Source organism: Daucus carota, chromosome 4 (genome assembly GCF_001625215.2).
Source record: "Daucus carota subsp. sativus chromosome 4, DH1 v3.0, whole genome shotgun sequence".
Lineage (NCBI taxonomy): Eukaryota > Viridiplantae > Streptophyta > Magnoliopsida > Apiales > Apiaceae > Daucus > Daucus carota.
In genome coordinates, this window is record NC_030384.2 from 49,215,863 (window position 1) to 49,237,040 (window position 21,178).

General features: G+C 32.5%; 5 protein-coding genes across 5 annotated transcripts; 3 read left to right on the forward strand and 2 right to left on the reverse strand.

Annotated features, from left to right (window-relative positions):
- Positions 1 to 1,406: 1,406 nt before the first annotated feature.
- Positions 1,407 to 2,484, reverse strand: LOC108217771 (peroxidase 27). Its single transcript, XM_064092229.1, is given in 5 exon segments — positions 1,407 to 1,455; positions 1,457 to 1,814; positions 1,916 to 2,007; positions 2,087 to 2,295; positions 2,386 to 2,484. Coding segments are annotated over 5 exon segments (807 nt in total).
- Positions 2,485 to 3,948: 1,464 nt separating this feature from the next.
- On the forward strand, positions 3,949 to 4,749 carry LOC108217526 (U1 small nuclear ribonucleoprotein C-like). Its single transcript, XM_017390354.1, has one exon. The coding sequence runs from the start codon at positions 3,949 to 3,951 to the stop codon at positions 4,747 to 4,749; it is 801 nt and encodes a 266-aa protein (XP_017245843.1).
- A 5,954-nt stretch (positions 4,750 to 10,703) lies between these two features.
- LOC108215542 (peroxidase 27) lies at positions 10,704 to 12,074 on the reverse strand. The gene is made up of 4 exons (XM_017388023.2): positions 11,820 to 12,074; positions 11,547 to 11,735; positions 11,293 to 11,464; positions 10,704 to 11,199 (listed from the first exon to the last, which is right to left on the reverse strand). The coding sequence occupies exons 1-4, from the start codon at positions 12,045 to 12,047 to the stop codon at positions 10,787 to 10,789; spliced, it is 1,002 nt and encodes a 333-aa protein (XP_017243512.1). The 5' UTR covers positions 12,048 to 12,074; the 3' UTR covers positions 10,704 to 10,786.
- A 1,872-nt stretch (positions 12,075 to 13,946) lies between these two features.
- Positions 13,947 to 16,247, forward strand: LOC108215543 (peroxidase 27). Its single transcript, XM_017388024.2, has 4 exons — positions 13,947 to 14,212; positions 14,548 to 14,736; positions 14,820 to 14,991; positions 15,722 to 16,247. Exons 1-4 carry the CDS (start codon positions 13,985 to 13,987, stop codon positions 16,126 to 16,128), a joined length of 996 nt encoding a protein of 331 aa, XP_017243513.1. The 5' UTR covers positions 13,947 to 13,984; the 3' UTR covers positions 16,129 to 16,247.
- A 2,527-nt stretch (positions 16,248 to 18,774) lies between these two features.
- On the forward strand, positions 18,775 to 21,089 carry LOC108215541 (isocitrate lyase). Its single transcript, XM_017388022.2, has 3 exons — positions 18,775 to 18,923; positions 19,085 to 20,687; positions 20,767 to 21,089. Exons 1-3 carry the CDS (start codon positions 18,894 to 18,896, stop codon positions 20,859 to 20,861), a joined length of 1,728 nt encoding a protein of 575 aa, XP_017243511.1. The 5' UTR covers positions 18,775 to 18,893; the 3' UTR covers positions 20,862 to 21,089.
- Positions 21,090 to 21,178: the final 89 nt, after the last annotated feature.

Consider the following 21,178-nt stretch of genomic DNA (forward strand, 5'->3'; position numbering starts at 1 on the left):
TGTACTTCAAATCCAATATGCTTCGCCTCCAATTTCAAAATGTGTTTGAAATTATCCAGACTGCATCCACCAGTACTCCACCAACAAGACAGCGGCAGGTGAGTATATAAATAAATTTAGGTGTGAAAAGTAGGATAAACAGAGAAAGAACACTGTAGACTCTCTCGTTTGATGTTTCTTTGTCAAATTGGTTTATTTGAACTACTTGAAATTAATTATCTTCAAACCGTCAAATACAAATGTTTTTAATAAATTTGATTATGATCGAAAATAGTCTCATCAAAATTATAAAATTTGTTGAATTTATTTTAATTTAACCATTAAATAAGACTACATATTTTTTTATAGTCTAATTTCCATAGGAATTTTTCTAATTATGCTTTTCTGATTTTTAATTCAAAATTTGACAAAAAAATTTAAATTTGGGATCGAAATTTCACAAAAAAAAAATTGAATATTTCTCGTCAGATCCAAAATTAAGATCCTCTGCTCAGATGGCACATAGCACATAATTCAGGGGCAAGGGCTCCAACACATTAATAATCCAAAATGTTAGTTTTGCACATACTTGAAGCTTTCCCGTTAATTCTCGTATTCATAACAATTCTGTTGTTGCCACTTTTATCACTATATTTCACATTACCAGAATAGTGCCACAAAATCATGTCGTATCTCATTGTTGACATATGGCAGACTCATGAAAATGAGTGAAGCATCAGTGCTGCAAATTAAATTGATTTCTAATCAAGCATTCATCCCAATTTTCATTATTCAGTTTCAATTCTGAAACATAACTATGATACTGGTATGATCGATCAATTCAATGTATAATTTATATATCATACAAATATATATAATAAGCCAAAAAGTAATTCTTCCACATTGATGGTGAAAGTAAGCTAAAAATAATACTTTGTAGTAGCTGAACATATAAACTAATTATAAAGTAAAGTTTTACTCAAAAAAAAATTATAAAGTAAAGTGTAAAACAAGAGCACTCTAATAATTCAACAGAACCGGAAGAGTTTATTCTTTAAAAAGAAGAGGACGGGTTCTTCACATTGATCATTTGATGGTCAGAAATGATGTGCAATATTTTAAGAAAATTTAGGAGTTCAACAAATATAAAAATAAAAGATTATCTAAAAAGACGAATAGTTGGAGGGAGCAATAGGAATTGTCTATAATCTTATTATGACATGAATTGTATTCATGAGAGATGCTATGATGATGATGATAAGCATTTTTTTATTTTTTTTTTGAAATTTTTTAACCAGACCAGAAAAGTTGTGAGGCGCCTAAAAAATTATTACATGATGCAAATAAAAGTGAAAACAGATGTAACCTTCAGTCATCAACAATTACATTTAACTTGAGACTTTGAGTGTCTCTTTAATTATCAGTTACTAATAATTAACAAAAGAACAGCTTTTCCTGATTTCACCAGCCTCCCCTAAGAACTCCAATGTTACCCATCTTCACCATAGAAACACCAAAATCTTTAAAGAAAGTGTATCCTTGTGTTGTGGCCTGGAGTTTAACATAATCTCGGGTTTCTTTGTCATCCAGAAGTGCAGCATCAGAATTAAATAGTCCTCTCCTCTTAGCTACAAGTGTGTAGTATTCTTCATCAAATGTTTTAAAGCTTCCTGGATCCATCTCCACCAGTGTATTGACATCCGACGGCTTGCATTTCTTCTTTAAATTAACTGCATATTCTGAATCTAGTGAGGGGTCCATGTCACCTTTGCCTGTGAAATTATATAGCCTGCCGCTAAAGCTGGAACAGTGAGAAGTTCCGATGGTGTGCCCTCCTGGCAACAATTTTATTAAGTAAATATTTATTAGTGTTTTAGCTAGAGAGAAATGATTGTTAACTAATTTAAAGAAAAGAAAATGGATTGTTTTCAAGTACCTGACAAAACAACCAAGTCTTTTACATTCAAACCCTTGGAGGCAAATGATGATTTGAGTTGAGAGATGTCAAAAAAGGGAGGTGGTAAATTAGTAAATGTCCTTTCAGCTGCATTCAAAATAAACATATGTAAATATATGCTTATCATGGATTATAACATGTATAAAATATATGTGTTGTTCATATACTACCATTGATACTGCATCCCGAGCAACTAAAGCTAGTATATCAGCACAAGAAACCACACCGGGGCATTTAGATTCCACTGCGGTTTTGACGGCATCAATAACCTGATATCCTCGGAGGCTTAGGTTAGGAGGTGCATTTTTTTCTGCCAAGTTGTCTTTGGTAGAGTTTAGTAGGATGGAACCATCACAACCCTGCATCACAAAAGAGTCTCATTAGCAGATTAATTATTAATATATGTATTTGAGGATGCATGTATATAATTATAAGAACACCAAACAGACCCTAACAAAACAATCGTGGAAATGCATTCTGAGTGAAGGAGCTGCGAGAGTGGGCGCTCGAGACATGAACTTAGCTGTGGTTTGCTTCACGATTTTCATCTTCTCCGCATCCACACATGTTCTTCAGCTTATGCTTTAAACAAGAATTGTTTCTAAGATTTGTTTGAAATTAGAATATTAGCGCTGGATTTTAATAAATATAAACGAAATATTGATAACTAATAAATAAGATAACTAAAGAGATAAAAAATGATTTTTTTTCAAAAAATTAATGTAACACAAAAAATATGCTTTACATGTCAAAGATATATTCCATAAATTAAAACAGGCATCCTGTTATGTTTTGGGGTATTATTCAGAATGTGCTAGTGAATTTTTTTTGACTAATTGTGAGTCCCATTTATATTAATTACGGTAAAAGGATGATAAATTTTAGATTGATTTATAACATAATTCTTCTTAGATTATATAGAAAATATTGGTATTTTCATTTCTTAAATTGCATAGGTAGAAATCTTTCAAATATTTATTAAAAAAAATTCAATAAAAATAGAATAATATTTATTAATTTTATTAACAAAATTTATTTATCGTAGCTTTTGAAAACAAATGATCCTATTACAAATTCTAGTAATTGTTTGCTAAAAATCGTTCAAAAGAAAGAGAAAAAACTATACGCATAAACAGAAATTACTACATAAACTGGTATTTGACTTGTTTAATAAGTAAATGCGTGGATGAACAAAAATTAGTAAAAATGAATTGAAATTTGGCATATCTAATAGTAATCTTTTGATATATTTAATTATCTTATGTCGGAGTTTCAAAATGAAGAACAAATTACGTACACAATTTTGAAGAGTGGATTTAAAAATATCAGGTATTAAATTCATAGATTTGGTTATATGCTTTGATACTCAAAGTTAATAATAATGGACCCTATATATAATAATGGACTATGTGCATATAGATCACCCATGGACCTGTTACGTTGGAAAAATAATTGGGAAGACCTTGTATACATAGCATTAGTCATTTAGATTTGTTTTTTCAATAAATTAACATTGAATATTAATGTACATAGATTTGTCATAATATTAAAATATAATATCTAATTAATTACATTAGTAGTAGTTGAGAGGACCTTGTATACATAGCATTAGTCATTTAGATTTGTTTATGTATAATCTTCAATAAATAAACATTGAATATTAATGTACATAGATTTGTCATAATATTAAAATATAATATCTAATTAATTACATTAGTAGTAGTTGAGAGGACCTTGTATACATAGAATTAGTCATTTAGATTTGTTTATGTATAATTTTCAATAAATTAACATTGAATATTAATGTACATAGATTTGTCATAATATTAAAATATAATATCTAATTAATTACATTAGTAGTAGTTGAGAGATTTTTAAAAAAAATTGTGCGATTTGGGACCCCACACATTCATGAAATTGTGTATTTATAGGCACATAAGACGATGAAGATCACCAGGGAAACACATAGCCAAACTCATAGCAGCCAAATATTATCTCCACCTTAATTGAAAATGTCTAAGTCTTCCTCCTCCTCCTCCTCTTCCACCACCATTAGTGAGAGCAAACAGACTAATACCCTCACTTCCAATGATAACACGGGGCTCAATTCCGCATCATCCCCCTTGATTAATGCACAGCCGATTAATAATGAGCCTATAGCACCAGCAAATGCAAGGACCTATCCATGTCGCATATGCCCTATGGTCTTCCCCACCCCGATGGCCATGGGCGGTCACCAGAATGCCCATAAAGCGGAGCGCGCAGCTAAAAAGCGGGCCGAAACTCAGGGTGCCAATCCGCTTTCCAAGACTGCATCATCAGTGGTCAATCCATTTTCAGTGCAGTCCACCACAAAGGGGCCAGGAACATCCTCCCTCGGCATCAATTGGAGTCAGGCTAAGAGGCCGAGAAAAGAGGATTATGCTTTTCCCAGCTATCCTCCTGCATCAGGGGCTCTGGCTCCTCTTCCACCGGTCCCTAGCTATCCTCACCTTAGACCGGCCTCTCAGTATTTTACTCTTACACCGGTCCCTCCTAGTGGTTCTCTTTCTGCACCGGCATCCCAAAATTTTCCTCCACCAGCCTCTCATCAGGGCCCTGCAACAATCGGGAGTGGGATGTTTTTTGGAGTGCCTGATTTTTTGGGGCCGGCTGGTGCACCTGCTGATCGTCCAGATGAGGGCTCAAGCAGGCATCCTGCTGCACCGGCTGGGCCTGTTGGCCGGGGACCAAACAGCGGTCCTGCTATAGAGCAGGACAGGGAGTCCGAGGTTGAAGAAGAGAATGCCCTGGATTTGGATCTTAAGCTCTAGGAGTAGAGACTGCATTCTTGTTTTTTTAGTATTGGTTAAAGTTTGTTCTGCGCTGCTTGTTTTTTAGATTTGTTTGCTACATTTGGTTATGTTTGATTGGATTTTATATGAATATCTATGAAGTTAATTTTACATGTGTTTACTCTTATTATCATACTAGCTTAATGGAGTAATTTTTTTTGTTCAATATATTTTAACATTTAATTTTATGTCAAATATACAATATTTATATTAAAATATTATATGTGTTCTAGTTAAAACGAATTTTGAAATAATTAAAACATGTGTTTGTGTTAATATATTTTTCTTCAATAGATTAATTAAATTGGTAACAAAAATAAGCCCCTTACATATCTTAATGAATATTTTTAAATTCATTTTAATGATAATTTAAAATATTAGTTAGAATATTTAATAAATTAAAAAGGTCAAAGACTAGTACATCAGTCCAAATAGACCCATTTTTTTAATTTTTGGATATGTCAGTATAATATAAATAATTTAATGTGTTCAATATTTTTAATATTAGAAGTAGTCAATAAATTAAATTACTACATTAAATTGTTCCAATAACTTGTTATTTTTTCAAATATGATATACTTTTCTTAAATTTTATATAGGATAAGTTCTATGATTTAGTCATATAAATAAAAAAATTATGAGTATATATATGATTAATGTTTTATGTAACAAGTAATAACATTGCTGTATAGTTACTCTATAATCAATTTTTTTCTTCCAAAAACTAACAACCCACAAATATTTCAGAGTTGACTCTTTATTAGATCCATCATTACATATTTAAAAATAAGTATTTTAGTGATAATTGAAAATATTAGTTAAAATATGTAATAAAATAAGAGGTATCAGAGTATAATAAAACGGCCAAATATATAATTTTATAATATTTGGACACGTCAGTATATAAAAATAATTCAGTGTGTTCTTGAACTTTTTTTTGATTAGAAGTGGTCAACAAATTAAATAAATTAGTATAGTGAATTGTTCCAACTCATTTGATTTCAATTATATATGATTTAGTCATGTTAATATAAAATTATGATTATAAATATATAAATAATAATAATGTTATATATATAACAAATAGTAATTTACTTGTTTAGCAAGATCATTTTCAATTATTTTTTTCAAAAACTAACCGACAATAAATCCATGAAATATTTTAGAGTTGACCCATTACTAAATTCGTGATTATCACATATATAAAGTAACTATACCAGCAAATATTTTTAATTTAAAGTATTTGAATGTGTTATAAACGAATTAGATAAATAACATAAATCAGTAAAAAAAACACATATATTGGGCAAATAAGACACCAAAATTTTTATAATTTGACTTTAATAGTATATTATTGTATAAAAAGTATAAAATATAGTATGTTGATTTGATTTTATATTAATATCCATGGAGTTTAATAAGTATTAAAAAAAAATTATCATACCAAGATAATTTATACTATTTGTTTAACATATTTAGATAACTAATTTCATTTCAAATATACATATTTATATTCAAATATTATACGTCTTTTAGTTAAAATAAATTTTGAATAATTAACACAGCGATTTTGTGATAATAAATATATAGAGGCCCAAATCCCATAGTATTACTTAAGGTTGCACTCCACAGAAAACGAATAACATAGAACACTATCATTACTAATCAATTTTTTATAAAAAATGATTTGTTAAGATTGTAATTACATAGTTAAACACTAAATATATGAAATATCACATGCATACTCATCCAAATTATTAATATTAAATATCATATAATTATATATATTATAATAGAATCATGTTATTTTTAATCCATATTTATAGCCAAATCATGCAAGATACAATTTTTTACTTTCACCGGGAGGATGACATAATTAAGGTTGATTGTTAACTGTGGTTGATTGTTAACTATGGTAAAGAGTTGTATCAAATAATACGGGGCCAACCCAAACTAAAAAGTATGAGATTGATTTTGAAGATGGTGGTCAAAAGTTTAATTTAATATGGTGGTTAATTGTTGATTGTGGCTAGAGCGCTATCAAATAAATGAGGCCTACTTAAATATAAGGAATACCCAATATAAAACGTGTTCTGAAATTATTATTTTGAAGGTGGTAGCCCTTGTGATAAGTTTACATGAGCGTTACTTTTGTCAGTTATGTAATTTTCCTACGATGAGGCTTCATTTTTGTCATTATCAAATAAATATGATGATATACCCATTCATTTGAAATTATAAATGAATTCACAATTAGTTGATAGTTGAACAATAAGTACGAATTAATAAATGAATATGTCCAAACTCATATCTCTGGGATTTTGTTAAGAAAGACGTTTCAAAACAGATATCACATATACCGTCTATTTAAAGATAACTAAGGTCTATTATCTGCCATCAAACTAATAGATCTTAGCAAAATTCATATATTTTAGCCAACTCTTCTCATTTGCCAAACAATGTCGACTTCCTCTATTTGCACTCCACGAAGGGATGGAACCTATGCTTGTCAACGTTGCAGCCAAGTCTTCCCCTCCCTCATGGCGGTGTTGGGACACCAAAATGCCCACAGGGAGGGGCGGCCGGCAAAAAGGAGGAGGAGGGCTCAAACCCACCGTCAAAATCCACCTGGGACAATGATGGGATCATCCTACTCTTCCGTATCTCCTCTTCCATCCGGCACTCCCGCTCCACCTGCATCAGCTTTTCTCATTTCTTTTGGACGGGTCCCTGGCAATAATCTTGTAACTGCCTCTCTGGCTCCTCCACCAGCCCCTCTCCAGACTCCTGCCATAGGAACTCCCAGGCTCTTCGAAGTTCCCAATTTATTAGGACCTTCTGTTGCTCCTACTGCTCCTCCTGTTGGATCAAGCAGCACTCATCCTATAGTGCTTGACAGCGAGGACCAAGAAGAGAATGCATTGGACCTAGATCTTAAGCTCTAGGATTAGTACTCCAGCTTGTAATTATTTTATGTCTCTATCATGTTTGTTAAATCCCCCTCCCCCTTCCCCGTTTCCCCGTCCCCCGTCCCCGATTAATATTAGTGAACAAAATTGATATAGTATAGTTTATTATTTCTGCAAAGCACCCGCACACATATATAATATAGATCTCACTAATAATAATATATATTTTATTTTATTGAATAGAAGTATAAGCCTGCAAGAGATTATTTTGATTTAAATTGAGATGAATCTAATATAAAACAATACTAATATATAATCCTAAATTATATATATTATTTAATAATCACCAATTTACTTATGTTACCTATATAGATTTTTTTATATTATATATCTGATTGTATATTCACCTGAGAAAATATGATTAATTTGATTGAATATATTTGGTTGAATCGATTAATGTATATACAACTTTTAAAAAAAACAAAATCATACTCCCTCTGTCCCATTTAACCGATGTTTGACTTTTTAACACGTATATTGAGGTGTAAAAAAACAATATCTACACTCAATAAAAAATTTCAATTCTTATATCAAATAAAAGTTTAGATTCTAAATTTTTATTTGATATAAATTTTAGAAAAAAAATAATCATGTTTAGATGTAATTTTTTTAACATCTTAAAATACGTGTAAAAAAGTCAAAAGCAGTTAAAATGGGACGGAGGGAGTACTTTTTAAGAAAAATAAAATTATACACTACGACGTAATATATTTAATTTTGTACATACAATTGATTAATTAGATCGAGTATATTTGATTAAGTCAAACATTTCATCGATTAATTTGTTTTTTTAGAAAAATTTTAAATTTAAATCATAAGTCCTCCATAAAAAAGTTTAAATTTTATATAATTTTTATATAGTATATACCTAACAATATATATGTGTGTCTATTAAAATTTTTCATTATAATATTAAATATATATATGTATATATATTTGTGACCAAAGAGGATAAAAAAATTTTGACAAATATCACAAAAACGAGGAATTAGTGGATCTTGTTCCGGTTCCTCGTGAATTAACAGATATAAGGAGGGCCTATAAAAATTTAAATAGTTACAAAAATAAAAAGAAAATCTGAGAAGTTTCTAAATATTGAGTTTTTACAATATAAATTTTGTTCAACTAACTAAGATGTCGTGGTCATACATATAAATCTCTAATATTATATAAATTAAACAGATATATTATCCTTTCATTATCATATGTGACAAAATTATGTTATCAAATTTTTTCACGCAGTTAACTTGAAAAAATATGAAAAGAAAAAAATTGAATTGTTATCTCAAAAAAAATATTGATCTTAAAATTAAAAATGTGTTTGAAATCATCCACCACCCCACCAAGAAGACGGTGGCATTTTGAAACTTGATCAGCTTGCACGTACAGATGATCTCAAATGGTGAAGGAAGTAGGCAGGTGAGTATATAAATAAACTTTGGTGCTAAAAAAAAGTATAAGATAATTAGAGAAAGAACACATAAACTCTCTTTTTTGATGTTTTTTTGTCAAGTTGTGTTATTTGACGGATAAATATTAGTTGAAATTAATTATTTTCAAAACAACACGTCAAACATAGATGTTTTTTGATAAATTTGATTATGGTCAAAAATAGTCTCGTCAAAATTATAAAATTTATAGAATTTATTTAAATTCAACCGATAAATATGTTTTACCATCTAATTTCAATAGAAATTTTTTGACTTTATCCTTTTTTGACTATTTTTTTTAGTTCAAAATTCAAATTTTTACAAAAAACTAAATTTGTGATCAGAATTTCACAAAAATTGAATATTTCTCTTAATTTCTTGATCGAATTTATTCAATTAAATATCTAATTACGACTATGCATTTTAAAATATTCAAATTTTATTTTCTTATAAGTTAACTGTTGTCGAAATTAAAGGAACAAAAATTAATAGTCATATTTATTCAAACAAACAAAACCAGTCATTTAGGAGGTTTCGCCAAAAATGTTGAATATATACATGTTTGTATATATATGTGTGTGTTTTGTCGTATACGTATATATATAATCAAAAAATGTCAATTTTAACACTTTTCTAGACAAGATCAGTTTTTACCGGGCGATTATGGTCTAAAGTGGTGGTTTCAGTCATTTTGAGCAGTTTGATTTTCAACACTTCAATCAAAATGAATCTCTTCCAAATATAAGGTCGATTTTTAATCAAAATTATGATAGTATATAAGTGTCTCTTATTATTTGTATGAATTCAGGTTCAAATTCTTATATAAGTTTCATATATGATTAATAATATTATGTAACATGCATGTTTAATATTATTATATTGTTTCAAATGTTGACTTTATTTTCACATTGATGAAAGATAGAGGTTTATGTAAGATATAACGAAGTAAACAGATCATTTGAATTATGAATATTGGTAAAAGTATTGACAAATAAATTAAAAACTACATGATCGCTGTTTAAAAATACATTGTCAATATATGGCTCATACTACTCACTACTTAGTTTGTCAGAAAGAACATATTTTTTCATGACTAATCATCCAAATATACTGCAATACATGGAGGATACTACTCACTACTCAATTAGGTGGAAAGAACATATTTTGTCAGTAGTCATGAGTGAATAATCACTCAAAAAACTGTTTAGTTTTTGTGAAATTTTAGCTCTTCCACAAAAATTTCCACCAATATCAATTTTGCATTTACTTGAAGCTTTCCCATTAATTCTCGTATCTATAACAAATTTGTTGCCTCTTTTACCACTATATTTCACATTGCCAGAATAATGCCACAATCATATATATGTCGCATCTCATTGTTGACATATGGCAGACTCAGAATGAGTGAAACATCAGTGCTGCAAATTAAATTGATTTCCAATTAAGCATTCATCCAACTTTCATTATTCAGTGTTCAATTCGAAAACATAAAGATAGTATTACATGATATAACCTTCGGTTATCAACAATTACATGATGCAAATAAAAGTGAAAATAGATATAACCTTGGGTCATCAACAATTACATTTAACTGGAGACTTAGTGTCCCTTTATCAGTTAATAATAATTAACAAAAGCACAGCTTTTCCTGATTTCACCAGCCTCCCCAGTAAGAACTCCAATGTTACCCATCTTCACCATAGAAACACCAAAATCTTTAAAGAAAGTGTATCCTTGTGTTGTGGCCTGGAGTTTAACATAATCTCCGGTTTCTTTGTCGTCCAGAAGTGCAGCATCAGAATTAAACAGTCCTCTCCTCTTAGCTACAAGTGTGTAGTATTCTTCATCAAATGTTTTAAAGCTTCCTGGATCCATCTCCACCAGTGTATTGACATCCGACGGCTTACATTTCTTCTTTAAATTAACTGCATATTCTGAATCTAGTGAGGGGTCCATGTCACCTTTGCCGGTGAAATTATATAGCCGGCCGGTAAAGCTGGAACAGTGAGAGGTTCCGATGGTGTGCCCTCCTGGCAACAATATTATCAGATAAATATTTATTAGTGTTTTAGAGAGAAGTATTTAATAACTGTTTTCAAGCAAAAATATGGATTGTCAAGTACCTGACAAAACAACCAAGTCTTTTACATTCAAGCCCTTGGAGGCAAATGATGATTTGAGTTGAGAGATGTTAAAAAAGGGAGGTGGTAAATTAGTAAATGTATCTTGCATGATCGATACTCTTCCATCTCTTCTTCCCAGGGGGACCTTCCAGTATGGTACTGGTCCTTTGAGCTGCATTCAAAATAAACATATGTAAATATATGCTTATAATATATAGCACATGTATAAATATGTGTTCTTCTTCATATACTACCATTGACACTGCATCTCGAGCAACTAAAGCTAGTATATCAGCACAAGAAACCACACCGGGGCATTTTGATTCCACTGCAGTTTTGACTCCATCAATAACCTGATATCCTCGAAGGCTGAGGTTAGGAGGTGCATCTTTCTCTGACAAGTTGTCTTTTGTCGAGTTTAGTAGGATTGAACCATCACAGCCCTGCATCACAAAAAAGTCTCATTAGCAGATTATTAACATGTATTTTAGAATGCATGTATATAATTATAAGAACGCCAAACATACCCTAACAAAACAATCGTGGAAATGCATTCTGAGTAAAGGAGCTGCGAGAGTTGGCGCTCGAGACATGAACTTAGCCGTGGCTTGCTTCACGATTTTTTCAACCGACGGGCATGTCTTTTCGTAGTAACCAACTTTCAGGCCTTGCGCATCAGCAAGGTTGAGAACGGCACAAACAAACAATATCGTAAGTTGCATGAAAACCAGAACCCTCTTTCTAAGCTGAGCCATTAAGCTTACAAGACAACTCAGAATGATTGTAAGTTCTGTTATGGAAAGTTGACAACACATTTCAGGTATTTATATCAGCTCAAGTTCTTGACTTCTTCAAGGAATACTCGTCATCCTAGTTGGTGGTTAGTTATTTAAGCCATGAATACACTAACTAATTACAATCATCTGCTATCTGATCAAATAATTTTATTCTAGGGTTGACATTCAAACAGAGGGTTATCCAAACTTATATCTCTGGAAATATCAAAATGCATGCTAGTTGCTTTAAATATATCTGTCTGGTATATGATTGAAATTCATTCCGGCTATTTTAATGGTTCCTGCGCTCTCCTCATGACCACGCATAAAATAGTTGAAAATGGGAAAAAAGAATATAACTCATTCCGATTTTACATTTCTGTGTTGTTACAGCAACAAATATATATTCTCTCTCCAGCTTATGGGCTTAATAATTATTTATAAGTTGAACCGTATTGTATCGTACAAATATTTATAAAATAAATTAAGGATTTACACTTATTTTTAAAAGGAAGTCAATTAGTTTTGTAGGATAGATTCGAAGAGTGCTATATAACCTCTTGTATATAATTAGCCAACTCAATTGCTGTACTCAATTTTATTAGCCGTCAACGAGCCGGAGAACATAACTAATCTAAGATACGTAACGCAGATGACTGCCTCGTAACCTATCGAAATTACTACCTTTGTTCGACTCTAAACGATTGAATACAGATATTTTTATGAGTTTTTTACGGTAGAAAATAATCATTTTTCTTGAAGTGACAGTTAACTTGAAATTTTATTAAACCTTTGCGTATTTAATATATTTTTCCATTTCATAAATATAAAGTGTATTAAATCAGTTATGTCATATAATAGATGGAGTATTAACTTTAAAAAAATGACTTTTTGCTTATAGTAAAAAAATGGAGTAAAAATGTGAAATAGTGCTTTTTATTTTTTTACACAAACGGGTGAAAAAAAGTAGAAGGCAGAAGCAGTTTTTTGCTTCTTGCAAACAAAAACCACCATTATATTTAACTTAACTTCTGTGCATGTATATATGTCTCTTCGTGCTTTCCAGGTAGTACTGCGTCATTACGTGTGGCATGTTGCATCCTGTATCACTTATGTTATTATATATACATAGAATTATCTACATTACCTGCCATTTCAAGTGAATATATAACTGAGTTCAACAAGTTCCTATATGTAATATAACATTTTTAAGGGAATTTGGAATCTGTGTTGTTTAATTATTTTCTCCTGCCCAAAATCGTTGACGGCTAATAAGATTGAGTACAGTAGTTGAGTTGGCCATATAGGCATTATATATAACGCTCTTCAACTCAATTTTATCACACTTATCGACTTCCTTTTAAAAATTACAGTAAATACTTAATTTAAAAAATATATAATATTTCCAAATTCAATATGTTTTAATTTATAAATGAATAAACTATTCTAAATAATTAAGCCTCGTGTATCCTTTATATTCAGCAAGAGAGAGGGCACTTTTTTTTTTGCCGAAACAACCAATAAATTGAAAACCGGAATGAGTTATATATTTTTACCCTTTTTAACTGTTTTGTGCGTGGTCATGAGAGCGTAGGGGCCATTATAATAGCCGGAACGAATTTAATCATCTACCATATAGATATATCAAAAGCAACTAGCATTTTGATATCTCTAGAGATATAAATCTGGATAACCTCTGTTTGAATGTCAACCCTAAAATAAAACTATTTGATTAAATTAATAGTAGATGATTGTAATTAGTTAGTGTCTTGATGACTAAAATAACTAACCACCAACTAGGTGACGGGTATTCCTTGAAGAAGTCAAGGACTTGAGCTGATATAAATACCTGAAACCTGTTGTCAACTTTCCATATAACAGAACCAACAATCATTCTGACTTCTCTTGTAAGCTTAATGGCTCAGCTTAGAAAGAGCGTTCTGGTTTTGATGCAACTTACGATATTATTTGTTTGTGCTGTTCTCAACCTTGCTGATGCGCAAGGCCTGAAAGTTGGTTACTACGAGAAGACATGCCCGTCAGTTGAAAAAATCGTGAAGCAAGCCACGGCTAAGTTCATTTCTCGAGCGCCAACTCTTGCAGCTCCTTTACTCAGAATGCATTTCCACGATTGTTTTGTTAGGGTATGTTCGGCGTTCTTATAATTATATACTTCCTCCGTCCCATTTTAACTGCTTTTGACTTTTTTACACGTATTTTAAAGTGTTAAGAAAATCACATCTAAACATAATTATTTTTTATAAAATTTATATCAAATAAAAGTTTAGAATCTAAACTTTTATTTGATGTAAGAATTGAAATTTTTCATCAAGTGTAGATATTAGTTTTTTACACCTCAATATACGTGTTAAAAAGTCAAACATCAGTTAAAATGGGACAGAGAGAGTACATGCATCCTCAAATACATATACTCTATTAATTATAATTAATCTGCTAACGAGACTTTTTTGTGATGCAGGGTTGTGATGGTTCAATCCTACTAAACTCTACAAAAGACAACTTGGCGGAGAAAGATGCACCTCCTAACCTCAGCCTCCGAGGATATCAGGTTATTGATGGAGTCAAAACTGCAGTGGAATCTAAATGTCCCGGTGTGGTTTCTTGTGCTGATATACTAGCTTTAGTTGCTCGAGATGCAGTATCAATGGTATAGTATATGAAGAACACGTATTTTACACATGTTATAATTTATTATAAGCATATATTTACATATGTTTATTTTGAATGCAGCTCAAGGGACCAGTACCATACTGGAAGGTCCCGTTAGGAAGAAGAGATGGAAGAGTATCGATCATGCTAGACACACTGACTAATTTACCACCTCCCTTTTTCGACATCTCTCAGCTCAAATCATCATTTGCCTCCAAGGGTTTGAATGTAAAAGACTTGGTTGTTTTGTCAGGTACTTGAACAATCCATATTTTTGCTTTAAAACAGTTAATTATCAATTCTCTCTAAACCACTACTAATATATATATATATATATATATATATATATATATATATATATATATATATATATATATATATATATATATATATCAAGGTTGTAAAAATCGGAAATCGGTCCAACTCGGTTTGGTTCCGGAAAAATGAGTACTCGGAACTCGGAAGAGTACTCGGAATGAGTTATCGGATAACTAATCGGGTATTTTTTTAATTAATTTTTTCTCTCATATATATAGTTATATACTGATTAATAATAAAACTGTCTGATATTATTAATATTTTAATAACACACTTGAAATAATGAAGTTCAAATAAAAGTTACTTGTTCGATTGTTTTTGACATAATAATCATTCACAAGTTTTAATGATAAAACACATATACTTTCTAATTAATGTCAATACTTTGCAAAAAAAGACCAAAACATATATAAATTTACGTTTAGTCTCTTTTGAAATAATTTTCAAATAAAATAATAAAAAATTGATAAGTCAAACTCGGATTTGACCTCGAGTACTCGGAGTCAAACCGAGTTCTGACCGATTTTTTAATAAATCGGTTTTGAACCCGATTACTCGGAACTCGGATCGGGCGAGGGGTTAAAAACGAGTACTCGGAATGAGTACTCGGCCGACTCGGCGATTTTTAGAACACTGATATATATATTTGATAAAATTGTTGCCAGGAGGGCACACCATCGGAACTTCTCACTGTTCCAGCTTTACCGGCCGGCTATATAATTTCACTGGCAAAGGTGACATGGACCCGTCACTAGATTCAGAATACGCAGTTAATCTAAAGAAGAAATGCAAGCCGTCGGATGTCAATACACTGGTGGAGATGGATCCAGGAAGCTTTAAAACATTTGATGAAGAATACTACACCCTTGTAGCTAAGAGGAGAGGACTATTTAACTCTGATGCTGCACTTCTGGATGACAAAGAAACCCGAGATTATGTGAAACTCCAGGCCACAACACAAGGATACACTTTCTTTAAAGATTTTGGTGTTTCTATGGTGAAGATGGGTAACATTGGAGTTCTCACTGGGGCGGCTGGTGAAATCAGGAAAAGCTGTGCTTTTGTTAATTAATAAAACTGTTGATGATTGAAGGTTATACTGTATATCTGTTTCATGTTTATTTCATATCACATGTAATTGTTTAAACCTCACGAATGCTTATTGTTTAGTATACTTTGCTTGACAATTAATTTATGTATTCAACTACTACAAAAAATATTGCTGGCTTACTCTCATCGCCAATGGACAAGAAAGACATATCGCTTTAATTTATTTTCAATCCTAATACATTAATATTTATATATCTTTTCCAAAAATGATCATGTACTTTTTAGGCAAATTGGTTGAGTCAATTGATTTTAATTAGATACATATGCTAAGATTCATTTGACCCGATAGTTTCATCATTCATTTTTTTAATTTTTCTCTAAATAGAAATTAATATTATATTTTAAAAAGTAGAAGAAAATTTTAAAGAACAATTAACAGAATTAAGTGAATCTTAAATTATTTATTCAAAATTAACTAATTTAATATGGGATAGGAGGTTAATTAGGCTATAAATAGATACTGGCCACTTTGGTTTAGTTCAAAAAAAATTAATTTATTACTATAAATAAATAAAAGATTATAAATGATAAGTGAATTTAACTTAAAATTATCAAAAGTGTTTGAGTAAATTATATCAGGCGGGTCGGATCAGGGGTCGGGATTAATGCTCATCCGGACAAAATTTGTACAATGTGCATTCTCGGATCGATGAGATAGATGGATTATATGAAGTTGATTTTTATGGGTTTGTTTGGATCGATTTTTAAGCCCAGCTTCTTGTCCAAGTTACGATCAGCTTATTCATATAGTTTGTATAAAATAAATTATAAATCAATTTTCGATGTATAAACTGAGAAATTTAAAATATTATCTTTACTTAATAACTTATTTTTATTTTTGAAATTTGATTTTATAAAATATAGAAGACAATTTTGAAAGATGGTCTATAATAATTTTGAAAGTGATATTAATATTTATTATACTCAATAATACCAAGAAAGTTATCCAAATCCATAAAATTTCACCTATAATTAACTTGTCATTTATAAATTATAAACAATTCTTTTAAGTTAAGTCAAAGGATCTTTATATATCACAATTTTTTTGAATTTGTTTTCTTAATTACCCAAATTTTTTTATGAGATTAAATTTCATATGCTTATAAAATTTTCATTAATTTAATCATATTAGAAATCAGAGTAAACCTCAAAGTTGTAACCAAAGTTTACACTGATATTTCAAAACTTCGAAAAGGATATGATGGGGTAATCAAATTTAAGCTACAGGGATAAGATTATCACTCTGCAGTTTCTCGGGATTGCAAATTGGCGTTTTGTGCAACAAACCAGAAAGACGCAATTTTGTCTACAGAATTCTTCAAAGGCACGTAAGTACATGCAGAAATAAAACGCTGTCAATATGTAATACAAATTAAATTCTAAATATATATTAGAAAATATGTACTAAATTTTTCTATATATACTCAGCATAACTGGAATATTACAGATTCCCGATATATGAATCAATGAAATTTCATTTACACAGTCACTCATAGACAGAGAAACAAGACATATGTTACTCCGATTAATTTGACTAAGGCTGTTTATAGAAATTATATGGATGAGAAGGAAAGGCCGCCGGCGAAATTCTGGAGCCGGTGACTCCAAATCAGGCCCTCACCGTTTACAGGTGTTGGTGTATAGATAAGCCACTTGTTTGCATAGTATGGGCCTGTTAGTAAAATTATTTATTAAAATTAGAACTCATTTTCAGTTAAAATGTACTCCCTCCGTTTCTTTTTTTCTTTTCTTGTTTCTGATGTCGGTACTGTTCATAACATGAGACAAATTACTAATTTACATCTAATCTATAAAACTAAATATAGTCATGAGTGATCTTGTTAGATTCGTGTTCACAAGTAATTTAATACAGTGAAGTTTTTATATTTAATGCTATTACAAAATGAAAGATATTAACGATCAAAAGTGTGTATTGGCAAATGTGAAAAGTACAAACAGGAAAAGTATTTAGAGACGGAGGGAGTATGTTCTAATATTATTTTTGTAATTTGAGTATTTAAATGACGTTATCCCTCCGTCCTTCTCATTTTTTCACAAATTTACAATATAATATTTGTATTTAAATATTAATTTTATTCAAAATAAAAATACAAAATAATTTATGAAATTACGGGAGGTTAAAACGTGTGTGAAGACCCTAGACAATCTAGGAGAACAGAATGAGTAATATTTTTTAAATTAGAGAGAAATAAATTTCAATTTTGCAGAAAAAATTACTATATATTTTCATATTTATATTTTTTAAACTTAAAAACTAATATAAATAAACGGACTTGTAAGTTGTAACTGCCCCGCCGGCCGCCATCCTATAGCTCACCGGTTATTCTTGCATCACAGTATGGCGAGGGTATTCTTTTGAACTCCCACCAGCTTAAAAAATATTATGGGGACTCTCTGCATACCGATAAGACTATAAGAAATCGTGTTCGACCCAAAATTTTAAGTTCGGAATAATCTATATTGTATATTAAAGAAATTTTATTTTTGACATCAACTTGTTATCCAAGTGATCATCAGGAAATTCAGCAGAAATTTCTTGGGATTTGGATCTTTCGTATTTATGCATTATCTTTCTTATCCTGCCACTCTCATGATCTCATCCCATGGCCTTATATATTGAGGCTTCTCCTCACAAACTTTTCCATTCTACATTCACAGTTCATTTCAATTCTTATACAGTATATAGAAAAGAACGGAGTTTTAGCCATGGCTGCATCTTTCTCTAGCCCTTCGATGGTAAACATATTTCTTTATAGTTTCTGTAGTTTCGAACCCAAGACCTTTGGGACAACCGATATATAGCTTTACCAATTGAGCTACTCATAGTTTATGTATTATTCTGGTTTTATTATATTTTGTTACATGCAAAAATGCAATTAATGTTTTTTTTATTACAGATTGTGGAGGAAGAAGGGAGGTTCGAAGCAGAAGTAGCTGATGTGCAAGCATGGTGGAACTCCGAGAGATTCAAGCTCACGCACCGCCCCTACTCGGCCCGCGACGTCGTTTCGCTCCGCGGCCACCTCAAGCAAAGCTACGCCTCCGATGAGCTCGCCAAGAAGCTCTGGAGGACTCTGAAGACTCACCAAGCCAATGGCACGTCCTCGAGGACCTTCGGCGCGCTTGACCCTGTCCAAGTGACCATGATGGCTAAGCACCTCGACACGATTTACGTCTCGGGCTGGCAGTGCTCGTCGACTCACACGTCGACGAACGAGCCCGGGCCTGACCTCGCGGATTATCCTTATGACACGGTGCCTAACAAGGTGGAGCATCTTTTCTTTGCGCAGCAGTATCATGATAGGAAGCAGAGAGAGGCTCGGATGAGTATGAGCCGCGAGGAGCGTGCGAGGACTCCTTTTGTTGATTATTTGAAGCCGATTATTGCGGATGGTGATACGGGGTTTGGTGGGGCCACGGCTACTGTCAAGCTGTGCAAGCTGTTTGTTGAGCGTGGTGCGGCTGGGGTTCATATTGAAGATCAGTCATCGGTGACTAAGAAATGTGGGCACATGGCTGGGAAGGTTCTTGTGGCGGTGAGTGAGCATATAAATAGGCTGGTGGCAGCGCGGTTGCAGTTTGATGTGATGGGGACGGAGACGGTTTTGGTGGCGAGGACTGATGCTGTGGCGGCAACTTTGATCCAGTCGAATATTGACACGAGGGATCATCAGTTTATTTTGGGTGTGACTAATCCGAATCTGAGGGGAAAAGGCTTGGCCACAGTGTTGGCAGAGGCAATGGCTGCTGGGAAGACGGGGCCTGAGCTTCAGGCTATTGAGGATAAGTGGTTGTCGATGGCTCAGTTGAAGACGTTTTCGGATTGTGTGGTGGATGCGATCAAGAATTTGAATGTTGGGGAGGGTGAGAAGAGGAGGAGAATGAGTGAATGGATGAGTTGCTCTGGTTATGAGAAGTGTTTGTCGAATTATCAAGGCCGGGAGATTGCTGAGAGGTTGGGACTTGAGAATCTCTTCTGGGACTGGGATTTACCTAGAACAAGAGAAGGGTTTTATAGGTTTCAGGGTTCTGTGATGGCAGCCATTGTTCGCGGTTGGGCTTTTGCGCCTCACTGTGACATTATCTGGATGGAAACCTCGAGCCCTGACTTGGTTGAGTGCACGAAGTTTGCACAAGGAGTGAAATCCGTGACACCTGAAACCATGCTGGCCTATAACTTGTCCCCTTCTTTCAACTGGGATGCATCTGGTATGACCGACCAGCAAATGATGGATTTCATTCCCAGGATTGCCAAGCTGGGCTATTGTTGGCAGTTCATCACCCTGGCTGGTTTCCACGCGGACGCTCTGATTGTGGACACCTTTGCCAAGGATTTTGCCAGAAGGGGCATGCTGGCTTATGTCGAGAAGATACAGAGGGAGGAAAGGAACAATGGCGTCGATACTCTGGCTCATCAGAAATGGTCTGGCGCTAATTACTACGACAAAGTTCTCAGGACTGTGCAGGGAGGCATCACTTCAACTGCTGCCATGGGCAAAGGTAACTAACTAGTAGACAGATTTATTACATGAATGGAGTCTCTATCACATCATTTCATCAATGTAAATTGTTATTGCAGGAGTGACTGAGGATCAGTTTGGGCAGACATGGACTAGGCCAGGGGCTACCAACATGGGCGACGGCGCTATGGTGAATGCAAAATCAAGAATGTAAGAAGCATAGTGATGCTGGCAGAAGGCAGTGGGAGCTTGGAATCTTATATACTGTCCTTTGATTTTGTAATAATAATTATAATAAGTTTTTTAGGAAATAATGGTCATTGTGTAGTTTCGCATTTTATGATCCACACAAACTTTGCAGGCATGTGGTTGCTGATGTAGCTCTCTGAAGCCTTGTAAAAGAAAGAAGCTATTTGGTTTATTAATATTGTTATTTGGTTCATGCTCTGTTCTTAGTTAACCTATGAAAGCTTTTATAATAGTTTTCTTTTGGTATGTAATGTAATAATCATCAAACTTGCAAAATCGAAT